General features: G+C 33.6%; 1 protein-coding gene across 1 annotated transcript in view; it reads left to right on the top strand.

Annotated features, from left to right (window-relative positions):
* Positions 1–13,686, top strand: part of LOC132713129 (uncharacterized) — a 29,924-nt gene that overhangs the window by 8,894 nt on the left and 7,344 nt on the right. The window contains exons 14-35 of the mRNA XM_060695600.1: positions 276–443; positions 1,065–1,184; positions 1,784–1,909; positions 2,260–2,391; positions 2,949–3,065; positions 4,149–4,400; positions 4,645–4,773; positions 5,580–5,705; positions 6,063–6,188; positions 6,581–6,715; positions 6,849–7,100; positions 7,576–7,695; positions 8,085–8,207; positions 8,707–8,835; positions 9,204–9,329; positions 9,636–9,899; positions 10,040–10,303; positions 11,097–11,213; positions 11,523–11,777; positions 12,102–12,383; positions 12,597–12,626; positions 13,283–13,395. Coding sequence (XP_060551583.1) covers positions 276–443; positions 1,065–1,184; positions 1,784–1,909; positions 2,260–2,391; positions 2,949–3,065; positions 4,149–4,400; positions 4,645–4,773; positions 5,580–5,705; positions 6,063–6,188; positions 6,581–6,715; positions 6,849–7,100; positions 7,576–7,695; positions 8,085–8,207; positions 8,707–8,835; positions 9,204–9,329; positions 9,636–9,899; positions 10,040–10,303; positions 11,097–11,213; positions 11,523–11,777; positions 12,102–12,383; positions 12,597–12,626; positions 13,283–13,395 — 3,506 coding nt within the window. The remainder of the gene's footprint in view (positions 1–275; positions 444–1,064; positions 1,185–1,783; positions 1,910–2,259; positions 2,392–2,948; positions 3,066–4,148; positions 4,401–4,644; positions 4,774–5,579; positions 5,706–6,062; positions 6,189–6,580; positions 6,716–6,848; positions 7,101–7,575; positions 7,696–8,084; positions 8,208–8,706; positions 8,836–9,203; positions 9,330–9,635; positions 9,900–10,039; positions 10,304–11,096; positions 11,214–11,522; positions 11,778–12,101; positions 12,384–12,596; positions 12,627–13,282; positions 13,396–13,686) is intronic.

Below are 13,686 nucleotides of genomic sequence, written 5' to 3'. Positions count from 1 at the left end.
ATAAATTTTTAAATGTGTAAATGTAGCTTTATGTATTTATAATTGCAGTGCTGAGTACGTTAAAATAACAGAATGAGTTCAAAATTACTAGCAATGTGTTAACAGTATCAAACCAGATAAGTTTTATTTTTATCTATTTTATTTTTATTCATTTTTTTGTGTGTGTGTTTCAAATAAAAAAATCTTTTACACTTTTTATTTATGCCTGCCAGTTCTAACTCGCATTCCCTCTGTATACTTTTTATGTTAATAATAATTCGAAAATATCTGATCAGGAATTGACTGTGAGCTTGACTTTGACGGATGTGAAGTTAACCCTTGCTCGGTGAACCGTACATGCACTGACAGACCCGCAGATGAACACAAAGCCAACCCGTCCTTGAAGGCTTACACGTGCAGCCCGTGCCCGACCGGATATCAAGATATCCAGGATAAATGTGAAGGTACCACTATAAGGATGATTTACGTTATTTTGACTTTAAATAAAGTTATTATTGGTTTCTTGATATTTACGTATATTTAACATATTTATTATTTGAACTTGATAAGATAATGACAGACGTTAAATGGACGTTTATAAGACGTTAAATAGACATTTATAAGACATTAAATGGACATTTATAAGACGATAAATAGACATTTATAAGACGTTAAATGGACATTTATAAGACGTTAAATAGACATTTATAAGACGATAAATGGACATTTATAAGACGATAAATGGACATTTATAAGACGTTAAATGGACATTTATAAGACGTTAAATGGACGTTTATAAGACGTTCAATGGATGTTTATAAGACGTTAAATGGACGTTTATAAGACATAAAATGGACATTTATAAGACGTAAATTGGACGTTTATAAGACATTAAAGGGACATTTATAAGAAGTTAAACGGACGTTTATAAGACGTTAAGCGAACGTTTATAATATGTTCATAAGTAGAGCTCTCTGTACCGGATTATCTTCATTTGTTACTACATTTATTGGTTACTATAACTACGATGGTATTTTATTATAAGTTTTCATGCACAGAAAGACAAATATTTTATTACTTTTCAGATATAAATGAGTGTAATAATGAAACAGTGTGTTCTCAAAAGTGTGTGAACACCGCCGGAAGTTATTACTGTCAGTGTAACAGCGGTTTCCGTTTGGCACAGGACGGAACAAGTTGCATAGGTATCCCATTAATATTTTCTGAATATTTTGAATGAGAGGTTACACATAATCTGAGTAAATGTTTTTTATCTATCGGTAGTAGTTTTTGTTGACAAGTAAGCGTCTTGCGGACAAATGAAAAAGTTTGTTTTGATTGCTATTCTAGTATTGAATCAACTCATGCTGTCAATCTATTTTATTATGATAGCTGTTTAATTTCGAAATTGACAATTGCCAAGTTGTATACATATGGCGTATGTCTATTATATCTATGCCATATTTCATTGAAATATGTTCCAAGATCACAGGAATAGATCATTTTGTTTAACTTTTTAGAATTTGCACAACATTTAATAAAATATACCGTCCAAAATGTTTTGAGTATACGGATAAATTAGTCCTTAATCAACCTGTGGAATTGTATATCAGATTGTTTCGGTTTGAATATGTTACATTCTATTCGAAGTTAAAGGAATTTTAGTACCAAAATACAAAAAAATAAACAGTCAACAGTATAGAGCCTGGTCAGACGACACGGTTGTGTAGGGACTCCTGGCTCTATACTGGTCACCTTTTGTTCAAGCAGGCTAAAAAATGTATATGCTATCATCATGTTTCAGATATCAATGAATGTGAGGAATCAACAAGCGGCTGTCAGCAGATTTGTACAAATAACGCGGGAAGTTTCGTCTGCTCTTGTTTCCCTGGCTATACATTAAATGTTGCAACTTCAAACTGTGATAAAGGTTTGTTATGAGAGTAGTAAAATATAATTAAATATACATGTATGTTTCTTTTTTAATAATTGTCAAAATGGCAAATTATATATATATGTCTAAGGTCAAATATGTGGTCAGGAATATTAGATATATCTATGTCACTGGTGTGGTCAGAACTGTTAGCTCAACAAAAAATCCGACAATGTGATATTTGCCACTCGGAGCCAAGATGAAAATCAACAGCAAAACAATATTGTCTATGCTCTTTTTTCTCCTCTTTCTTTTCTCAGTGTCACTTCTTTCCTTTCTCAGTCAGAATTTCTGCCGTCATAATAAAAATTATTCTAAAACAACATACGTTTGTTGAAAATAATCAGATGCTGTGGAACCAGTTGGGTGTGATACAATTGACTGTTCCAAAGCGGCCGGATGTACTTTGAATGACACAAACTCCCCAGTGTGTTTTTGTAACAGCGGATTTCAACTTCAAAATGACAACACTTGTGACAGTAAGTAGTCATCTTTGATTATTACTCTGAAAACATAACGTATATTTTACACTTTGTTTTATATAAACAGGCAAATTATTCACTTATAGAATTTCGTGCAATAGGTCAAATGGGACTGTATTGAATATGTATATATATTATCAGAAATATTTGTGTAAGTTTTTAGGGTCCTGAACATTAATTATTCCTGAACATGCTGAATGCATTTGCTTACTGCAAAAGAGCCTGAAATGGAAATTACTTCATAATAACATTGTGTGCATTTGTATCGTTTTTGTTAAACTAATCTCAAGGTAGCGTTACGCAAAAACATACATGTATATTACATAAAACTATTATAAATTAATCATTAAAAAAAAACAAATATATAATAGCAATGGCTATTAAAATGACGGTGAAAGCTACTTTCTACTTACCGTTCGGTAAAATCGGTGTATCTCGAACATACTGTCGGTATATCCGATGTTCGTTATACACTACCGTTAGTTATACCCGGTGTATGATGTACCCAGAGAAACTATGTGAAGAGATGTACACGATTTTATTATGTTTTTCAGATATTAATGAGTGCACTACAGGGGTGTGTTCACAATCATGTTCGGATACTGTCGGCAGTTATTCGTGTAGCTGCTATACGGGTTTCAAGTTACAAGACGATAAGGTGTCATGTGAAGGTATATAAACTTCTTTGTATATGTTAATTGTGCAAGAAATCAAGCTGTAAAAATGTGAACATTATACAACAAAAACACAGACTCCGATATCATATGTAATAGTTATAGTACATGAAACGAGTTAGTTACGAGGATATAACACTGGCTGGGGCGACATCAAGGGGTGTTTCTGTTAAAAAATGTCGAGGCCGTTAGGCCGAGACAATTTTTTTGCAGAAACATCCCGAGATGTCACCCCAGTCAGTGTTATACCCCCGTAACTAACGAGTTTCATATACTATAACTGTTTTATCGCAATGACATAATGTTTTCTTTTTTGTAATAGAAATAAATAAATAAATAAATCATTAGCTACATTACAGTTAACGTTATTTATGATAAGGCAGTTTTTTCAAGTTGTTTTCGCTGCCGCAAGAAAAATATACAAAAGACATCCAATGTTGTTACCAAGATTGATTCCAGGTTAAAGGGCTTTTTTCAGAGGAAATAATTCATTCAGCGGATGTACCTTTTGATTAAATCAGAGTACATTTCATTTCATTAATTATCTTTGTTTATATTTTTCATTGTATTTATATATTTATTTTATCTTATTTATTCCATTTATTTATTTATTTATTTATTTTTGCTACTGGGAATGGTCGTTACCAATGCCCCCATTGGAGCCTCTATGAAAAAAAAACTGTATTGATTTATACAAGGTGCGAAAAAAACTCGACTGATATATAACAGTCGAGTTTTTTCCCTATATGATTCAATGAAAAAACTGTACTGTTATATATCAATACAGTTTTCAAATGCTCACTGAAGTGTACTGCGTATAATGTGTTAGTAAGAACAAAGGAAAAGTTCCAAACCATGCGATAATACACAGTAGCAGTGTTCAAACTGGTGAAAAGAGGTCCGTTGGAAACGTTAACGGAGCATTTCGTTCGTTACGAAACATTAAATACTTTCAAAAGAAAAAAAAGAAATTAAAGTCATATTAAGTTACCGTTAAAAGACATTATTATAAAAAAACAAATACATTCAGCTGAATCTTCTGTGTTGATAGTTGACTTTAATATATTATTTTCACTTTAGCATGCGTGTTCCCAAATTACGGAGCAAATTGCGCCAAGACTTGTGAATGTGGGCGTGGTTCAAGCCGCTGTGACCCGGTTCAGGGCTGTATCTGTAAGGCTGGATGGACCGGAACCAGATGTGACATAGATGTGGACGAGTGTCTGGTTCCCAACGTCTGCGGTGACGAGAATAAAGTGTGCAATAATACTATTGGTTCATATAAATGCACGTGTCGTACGGGATTTGTTTCCATCAATGGAACATGCACCGGTAAGTTATCAAACATGAATATCGCTAGTTCAGCAAAATACAGTCATTTTCAACAATCGAACTTTATAACATATGGAGCTGTAAAGTGAGTTATGTAGAGTGCATGGACAATAAGTTTGATTTAAGAGTTGGACAAATCTTTTGTTATCTTAATGATTACTGGTGGATATCTTTCAACATGTTTGCACAAATAAAACGAAAGTAATTTATTGGATACATATCAAAATCTTTTACTTTTTTTCAGACATTGATGAATGTAATGACGATGCGTTAAATGTTTGTGACCAGGTGTGCACAAATACACTGGGTGGTTTCACGTGCAGTTGTCGGCAATGGTATAATGTGGATCCGTCTGACCCAAATAAATGTGTTGGTATGTAAACCTGATTTCACTGCGATTTTTTGTGTGTTTTTTTTTGTTGTTTTTTTATATCAATATCAATCAGTTTTAAAAATTGCCATTTAAATACCGCCCCTTGATGAGAAGCGGAACAAAATTAATAACTGCGAGCGTTTTTTTTTAACAATCTATGAAGGTTGTTTACTTACGGCTACAAATTCATTAAATGAAAAGAGCCTTTAACTGTAAGTCTTGAAAAGGGGATATAAAGTCTTGAAAAGGGGATATCACAGGACAATAAAAAAAAACAACTTGCAAGTTACAGCTGAAAATACAGTCTCAGTTTGATTGAGTCTGTTCGTAAGTGAAAATGAAAGATGGAAAGTATCTTACGACACCTAGCATCGGTTGAAGCGGCATTCTATCTGAAACACAATAAGGTAATGGAATCAATGATCCCAAAGGCCCAGAAAGATATTACAACACTCAGGCCAAGGAAACTTTGTATCAATGTCTAAAAACATAGAATGTAATTCCAAGCAAGCTGGCTTAAGAGTTAAGTAAAATCATATTTCTGTCTCAGAGCGAGATCAGTTTGAAAATAGATCATCGATGCTTGAGTCGCGTCACTACAAAATCAACATAGTGCGTTTGTGACCAGCATGGATCCAGACCAGCCTGCGCATCCGCGCAGTCTGATCAGGATCCATGCTGTTCACTTACCAACTTTATTACAAGTAGAGAAACTGATAGCGAACAGCATGGATCCTGATCAGACTGCGCGGATGCGCGGTGTTGTCGTGACACGGCTAATATAATTTTAACGTTTATTTTGGCAGATTTTGATGAATGTACGGCGGATGTGTCCGGATGTGAACAGATTTGTAGAAATGCTGAGGGAAGATTTACCTGTGAATGTTATTTTGGTTTTCTACTCAATTCTGACAGGAAAACGTGCACAAAAGGTATTATTTTAATTCTACTTCTTGTCTTTTCTCAGTCTGCTTATTTTTGTTACTATTCAGATTCAGCATAGAGATGTAACAGATTGTTGAAACATGATAATGTGGATTTACATCTGGTAAATAAAACAAAAATTAAAAAAAAATGTGCTAAAAACATTGTATCTACCCAAACATGATTTTTATTACATTTGTCACCAATGACTGATTAATAATTCATTTTGTTTCTTTAATGTTCATAATGTTTGAAGAATTTGTGTTTTGTTTTGCTTTGTTTTTTTTTCAAATGAATTCTGAGTTTCTGAATGAGATAATTTCCTTCCAATGAAACCGGAAGTGTCATTTTGATTTCTTGAACAGTTTCAGATCCATGTACCTTATTTCCGGATACAAATTGTTCGGATATTTGTATAGTGGTAGACCAGGCCCCTCAGTGTCTCTGTAGCACCGGGTATACTCTAGGAGCAGATAAACAAACATGTATTGGTAAGTCTAAGATGATTTAGATTTCTATATTTTATCTGAAGGGCAATTCCCGTAGGACTTCATCTTTTCCCACTTTGTCTTATTTGATTGCTTGGTGTTTCCGCACTCAAAAGTTAGTTTTTGTGTAGTTCAGTGCACCATTGATATTTTTTTATGAACACTTTCCGTATATTTAACAACTACCAAGCACACAAATCATGACGTTTTGGCATTCGCGAAGAAACTGTCGTCTATGTCATTTATATCAGTCGTATTTTACCATGAATAGTTACATCTGAAGTACACTGTTAATGTAGTTAATAGGTTATGTTGTTGCTGCTGTTGTTGTTGTTGTTGTTGTTGCTGTTGATGTTATTGTCTTGCAAAAAGCACTATCGTAATTTATTTTACAGATGTGAATGAATGTGATGCAAGCCTTAATCTAAATGAATGCAGTGATCCGGGTACTTGTGTAAACTCAGACGGTGGGTACGAATGCTCGTGCAGTCCGGGATTTAAACTTGAAAATGATTTGAGAACATGCAAAGGTAAATGACCTTTTGACCTATATTTATATTTTTAATTATATTTCTGTTTTATTGTGCAGAGTTTTAAAGACTATTGAAATTATTATTCTAGTGTTTGATTTCTGGACTAACCTTTTCTATTTATTTACAACAGAATGTGATGCATTCCACTACGGTCTGGGGTGTGCAAATGATTGTAATTGTGGAGTTGGTGCGAGCACGTGCGACTCCGTGACCGGATGTGTTTGTGAAGCCGGATGGACCGGGGACAAATGTGACGCTGACAAAGATGAATGTGCCACTTTCCCCTGCACGGGAGACAACGTGCAGTGTATAAATACACCGGGTTCTTATGTGTGTGACTGTCAGACGGGATATAAAAAAGATATAAATGGAATATGCAAAGGTAAGATGGCCACACAACTTACTGTTTATAATTTTGTTGTCCATGTTTTTGAAATTTTATCCATGTGGAGCAAGTTTTTTGCGTCAGATGAATATAGAAGTTGACTATGTTTAGGATATTTGCAGATGCTGTATAATTCATTTGACTTTAATCTTAAGAATATTACATGATTATAGATGTTTTTCCCGGTACATATGTTATAAATTTCTCTCAACAATTCTACATTTTCATAATATTTGAGACCTTCGAATGAAATCAATAGTAACAACAGTTAGACTAAAAAATATCAACCGTATGACATCCATCAGGCATTATTTGATTTGATTTTAATCCTTCCTATTATCTTAACAAATTGAAAGCTAAGGTTTATACTAAAATATTAGCCACAACTATCAACTTAAATTGTGAAAAGAATGATGTGACCTAACCTCTGAAATGTTTATTTTCACTCAGCTATGTTGTATCTTTTCTTCAGACATAAACGAGTGTTCCAGCATTAGTCTAAATGGCTGTAGTCAGATTTGTACAAACACGGCTGGCAGCTACCAGTGCAGCTGTAATGCTGGCTTCCAACAAGACGGGAACGCTTGCAATGGTAAATTCTTCACATTTTTAATAAGTTGTGTTATTTCAAACAATTTTGTCATTGGTCTATAGTTTGAATTATAAATTAAGCGTTTAGTGAGTAAGATTATTTTACTCCTGGTCAAATTGCCGCTTAAAAGATCTTAGAGAAACACGGAGGATGGGCCAACTACTCACAGTATTGTCAAGTACATGCATATGGAAGAACGGCTTTATGGCCGATTTAAGATATCGAGGAAATGTTCTTTTTTCAAGTTTAAACTTTCAATTTTGATTTCTTTGAAATTTTGTAAAATAATTGCGAGAGTTTTGTGCAAAATTAATTCTGGTATTGCCAGATAATACCGTTATTATGTATACTGAAAAAATGATATGAGTATATTTTTCTTTAATAATTAGATATTAATGAATGTGAAGGACAAAACGAATGTTCCCAGGTCTGCAGCAACACTGTAGGCAGCTACAGATGTTTATGTGAAGAGGGTTTCAAACTTGATCTCTCCGACCGAAAAACGTGTATTCGTGAGTATTCAAACAATTAATAACTAAGTCAAGTCTATTCATCAATTAAACATCAACAATCAAATAAATTGATCATTCTTCATTAGTTTAAAGCTATGAACTTATTACTGTCACTAATATATATTTATATACCGGTATTAATTACATGTACATGTTTGGTTTCGAAATGTCAGATTTTCGGAATTTCGTACGGGAGATATTTCGGGGAGAAAAAATAAGCCACTTTATTTTCAATATTGACATAGACTTTAATAGACATCACCCCCAAATTACAATGTTACGATGATAGAACAGACCTTTGAACAATTTTCTTGACAAACTATTTAACATTTCTTTTTCATAAACACTTGTTTAATTGTGTTAGAATTAAGAATTTTGTGTATGTTTGTAAAAATAAATATGATAAACTTATATGTGATTATAGTTCCTTACAAACTGATATTTCCATGAAATTCAGTGATGGACCTAAATAATCTGTCTCGTAATTTACAAATTTTAGCATCAGAACAGTGTGACCCGTCTAATTCCTGCGGCGCCAATACTGATTGTGCTGTACTGAATGGGACTGAAACCTGCTTCTGTAAAGCCGGGTTCAAGTTTGTTGCAGGATCGAGCACGGTTTGTGAAGGTAAGAAATCAACCCGTCTGTGTTGAAGATGGTTATGTATCCATGGTCCTTAGGTCACACCAAGTGAAGATAATATGGATACTTATAGCAATGAAATATCAGCAGTACATGCTTAATTGTATACGTATAAGTAATATTCACAATTTAATGCCAATATAATGTAAACAATCAGTTGAAGTAATTTAGATCAACTATCTTAGAAATTGTAATTTAATAACCATACTATAATGTGTAGATATTTAGACAGCGCTTGTTGTTGTTTTTATTGTTGTTTTTCTTGTTGTTTTTCTAGTTGTTTCTTTTTCTTTTTCTGTTATTATTTTTCCGTGATCATATTTCTGAATTTATCATTTTTTCATTAATTACAGATATAAAAGAATGTTCCGAGTTACCCAGTCCTTGTTCTCAGCTATGTACAGAGCTTCCAGGCAGTTACCAGTGTTCATGCAACATTGACGGATATAAGTTAGATGTTGATCAGTCAACGTGCATAGGTAAACCTTTACCAGAGAGATTTGTCTCTGAAAAAAAACCATCTTTGCAGCCATGTTATTTTTTATGGGCACGTACTTCGATTGATATATTTTTGTACAGATTTTGTGAACAAGAAAAAATAAATGTTCACATGTTTGACATTTGTAGCTTTCTAAAATCAAATGTTTTCTTAATTATTGCAGTTATTACCTTTTACCATAATGCAAATAAAGCTGAGTATCCAAACAGACGCCAGCGTTTTGCTTTACAGAGTTGTTTCTTCTTAATGAGTTGTTCATTTTTAAACAATTTCGGACTTATTGCAGTTTGCCCAGATGGTACGTTCGGAAATGATTGCCTACAGAACTGCACATGCGCAGTTGGTTCAACACTATCATGTGACACAGTAACTGGCGCGTGCAACTGTAAGTCTGGATGGACCGGAAGTCAATGCAGCAATGACATCGACGAATGCCGAGATCCAGCAGTGCACCAGTGCCCGGATAATTCACAATGTGTAAATTCACAGGGGTCATTTTATTGTTCTTGTGACGTTGGATACATCAAATCAGGAAATGGATCTTGTCAAGGTAAATTACAGATAAGTCTTTAGCTAGACATCGATATTGCTTTCATTTTGAAATTTGCAAGAACGTTGTTCTTTAAATTATAAATTTCCCGTGACCGTCAAAGATACCTCCATTGTTTATTATAATTATCTATGTTTCAGTATGTGAAAGTACAAACTGGGGATCCAATTGTGAGAACACTTGCACGTGCGATGTTGCGAATACACAAAGCTGCGATCCTGTTGATGGAAGTTGCACGTGCAAAACTGGTTGGAAAGGAACAACATGTTCCACAGATGTAAATGAATGTGATTTGAATCCAAGTATTTGTGGTGACGTACTTAAAACTTGTGAAAATACACCCGGCTCTTTCACGTGCAACTGTATCGGTGGTTATACAATAAACAATCTGGGCACTTGTATAGGTAGGTTAACATCTTAATGATAATATGCAAACTTGAACGATGATTAATAAATTTGGAAGAGAACAAAATATCAATACAAAACATTATGTTCTATCTGTTTTGCTTTGTGTTATATGCTTGTGTTGTTAATTACATGAAATGTTTGTTTGTATTGAATTTGTATTGCTTACACATCCACGTGTATCGGTGTCAGACGCATTTCTAGATTTACCTACAGAGCCTTCAACATCATTGTTTTAAGACACATGTAATGTTCATTTTGTTCACCTTATTTTAGATACCTATTTGTTTAAGCTTGTTTATACGGGGAAGTCAAAGACCGGGCCCGCGAAGCGGGTCCGGGCTTTGGCTTGCCCGGCTATAGACTACACGTGTATATTTAAAAGAAAATCAAATAAAAAACATTTCAAAAATATATAGAATTCTATACCTATCAATGAAATTTTCAGTGTCAGTTCTACTCGGGCGCTGCCATTTACAATGTAACTCAATGATAAAAGGCGTGGTATTCCGATAACGGAACAAATCTCAACTTTTCGGATAAATAATAAACGTCGAGTGTTCCGAGTGAAAACGGAAGCGGTGCATGTAATACCGAATGACAATTTTAAAACGGAAAGAATGAAAGGAATTTTTTAACGACTTCCCCGTTCATAGGCTTTGCCTAATTTCATATTAAGTGATGCTCTTTGTCCGACATGATTTAATTGAACATTGTTTGAATTGCTTTAATCTGGAGTTTATTTGAGTCATCATGCTTTGATATGATATTAATTATTCCTCTCTATTCAAGATAATGACGAGTGTTTGCTTGGCACATCATCTTGTCTCTACCAGTGTACAAATACACCCGGCTCGTTTGAGTGTTCATGCTTCCCTGGTTATACCGGAACCGGAAATAGTTGTACACGTAAGTTGATTTCCGGTCTTCTTTAGTTGCATTTTGTATGATAAGTTGTGACACAGCAGATTTAGAATTCGTCACATTTTGTGTGGGAATAATGGAAATGATCCGTTCAATATGGTGGAAAACTAGAAAATCTAAATGTTTTTTATTGTTTTTATATAATTTAAAAAAAACGCATAGTTATAACAAAAGTCTATGTATTTTCCGAACAGCCCTCGTATGTCATTTATTAAACGGAATTTTAGGTCTGTTAGAGTTATTTTATTGATAATCCGTGTAAGAAGTAATATTCTGTTTGTATTTGTGTTTTAGCATGTACCGTTGGTAACTGGGGTGTGCAGTGTGTAAATACATGTAACTGTAATGTGACATACACGACCAAGTGTGATCCTGCAACAGGGTGTCAATGTACTTCCGGTTGGACAGGAGTCACGTGTTCCGAGGACATCAATGAATGCACTGATGGTTCGAGCACATGCCCACGTGACTCCACCTGTGTTAACACGCCGGGAAGCTACGAGTGTCCATGCAATACTGGTTACAAGAGTGATAATAATTCATGTACAAGTAAGAACTGACTTACAGAATATTTACAGCCAACTTGAAATCACTTCTAATATAACATCAAGGTGCATGAAGACTATAACAAATCTAGATTATAGAGGGTATACTAAAACTTAAATAATTAAGCAAGTTTTGAAACTTAAATTTTTTAACAAAATTACGCTTAATTTATGCTGATAAGTCATTGAATAACTTAAAAAATTATAAATCAAGTAAACGAACATGACCACAAACTTACAAGGAAATTGATATAACCCGAAGATTAAATTTTTTAGGTAGCCTGTATACATGTACATATCTGGTTAAATAATCACTTTTGACTTACAGAATGTTCGGATAACACGTATGGAGATGAATGTGCAAATTCCTGCGACTGTGTCAACAGCAACGCCATTATTTCTAGTCAGTCTTGTAATCACGTGACCGGAACATGCGAATGTCAGTCAACGTGGACTGGTTCCCGTTGCGAAACTGATGTCGATGAATGTGCTGCTGGAACCAGTAATTGTGACTCAGTTTCAAACCGAGGCTGCCATAATACGATTGGTGGATTTCAATGCTCCTGTTTTGTCGGATATGAAGTCAACAACAATGGCGATTGTGTTCAGAGTAAGATTTCTTCTTATTTTTGTAACAGTTCAAAAATAGCAAAATATGATTTATTCTCAAATAAAATATATAAGAATACGATTTTAGTACTGTATTATTTGTTTCAAAAATTACTTGTAAAGCTGTATTGTATTAAATTTGAAATTAACGTTTATGAATGTATTTCATTTTCTGTATTGAGGAAAGACGATTTATTTATGTTCATACTTTCAGGTACAACAACAACTCCTACACCTACCCCTGGTAAGATTTTAAATTTCAACTTAAAAATGTGAAAGAATGTCATATCTGAAAAAAATATTTATACAGTATAATAATATATGTATCTATATCAAATCACCAAAACCAAAAGTTCAATTCTGCCTGAATGTTGTTACAGAAGACATTATAAAACACACTGGTCAGTCTCTTGCAGCTGGGATGACCGTCTTTGACCGTTGACCTTTCAAATGGACAACGCTTTAAACATTTTTTTTTATTTATTTATTTACTTTTTGGAACCTCGTTTAAGGCGGTGTATTTATACTTTTTACATACTTTTTACAATTATCAGTTTGAATTAACATAAATAACATAAAATAATAATGTATGATTGTACATAATTATACATATGTTATTGAATTAGTAGATATCTTTTAAATAATTATTTTTACGAAGAGCTTAAAAGTGAATCGCTTGAAGATCTTTTAACACGTTATTGTTGAATCATTTATAATTGGTAAAGTAATGAAAATTTGAAAAAATAATTAAAAAGTGGAGCAAACAAAAATATATGTTTTGGGGGGTGTTTTTTCTTATCAAAATAAATTAATCACTATTTTCTTTATTTCCTTCAGTTCAATTTATATACATGTATACAGCATAAATTACATGAAATGAGCACAGTATATTAATTTCAGCTGGAGAAATAAAGATCGACTTAAACATTACTCTTAACTACACAGTGCCGACACAATCTGACCTTAGAGTTACAGCTACATTTAATTATTATGCTGCAGAAGTCAGGACTGGAGTGAGTATTTATTGCACGTTTTTCACAGGTATTTAAATTGATGGAAGAGTGACCTATTTAAAGGCTCATTATGCCTCAGAAATATCTTTAGAAATGGCAAACAAGTGTTTAAAGATGTTTTGTTAATGGATTTAGTGCATATAGTTGTTCAACAGCTGAAGAAAGTAGCGCTGACTTTGCAGCATTGAGTTATAAAGGTAGAAAAAAAGTAAAAAAAAGTAGTTATGACTTACATACGAAATACTAATTCACTATAATTATAGCAATTGCCAACAAAGCAAAAGAAGCAAA

This window comes from Ruditapes philippinarum, unplaced genomic scaffold (genome assembly GCF_026571515.1).
Source record: "Ruditapes philippinarum isolate M1 unplaced genomic scaffold, ASM2657151v2 ctg1530_1_1_1_1, whole genome shotgun sequence".
Taxonomy (NCBI): Eukaryota; Metazoa; Mollusca; class Bivalvia; order Venerida; family Veneridae; genus Ruditapes; species Ruditapes philippinarum.
The sequence above is the reverse complement of the archived record's forward strand: the minus strand, read 5'-3'. Positions and strand labels throughout refer to the sequence as shown.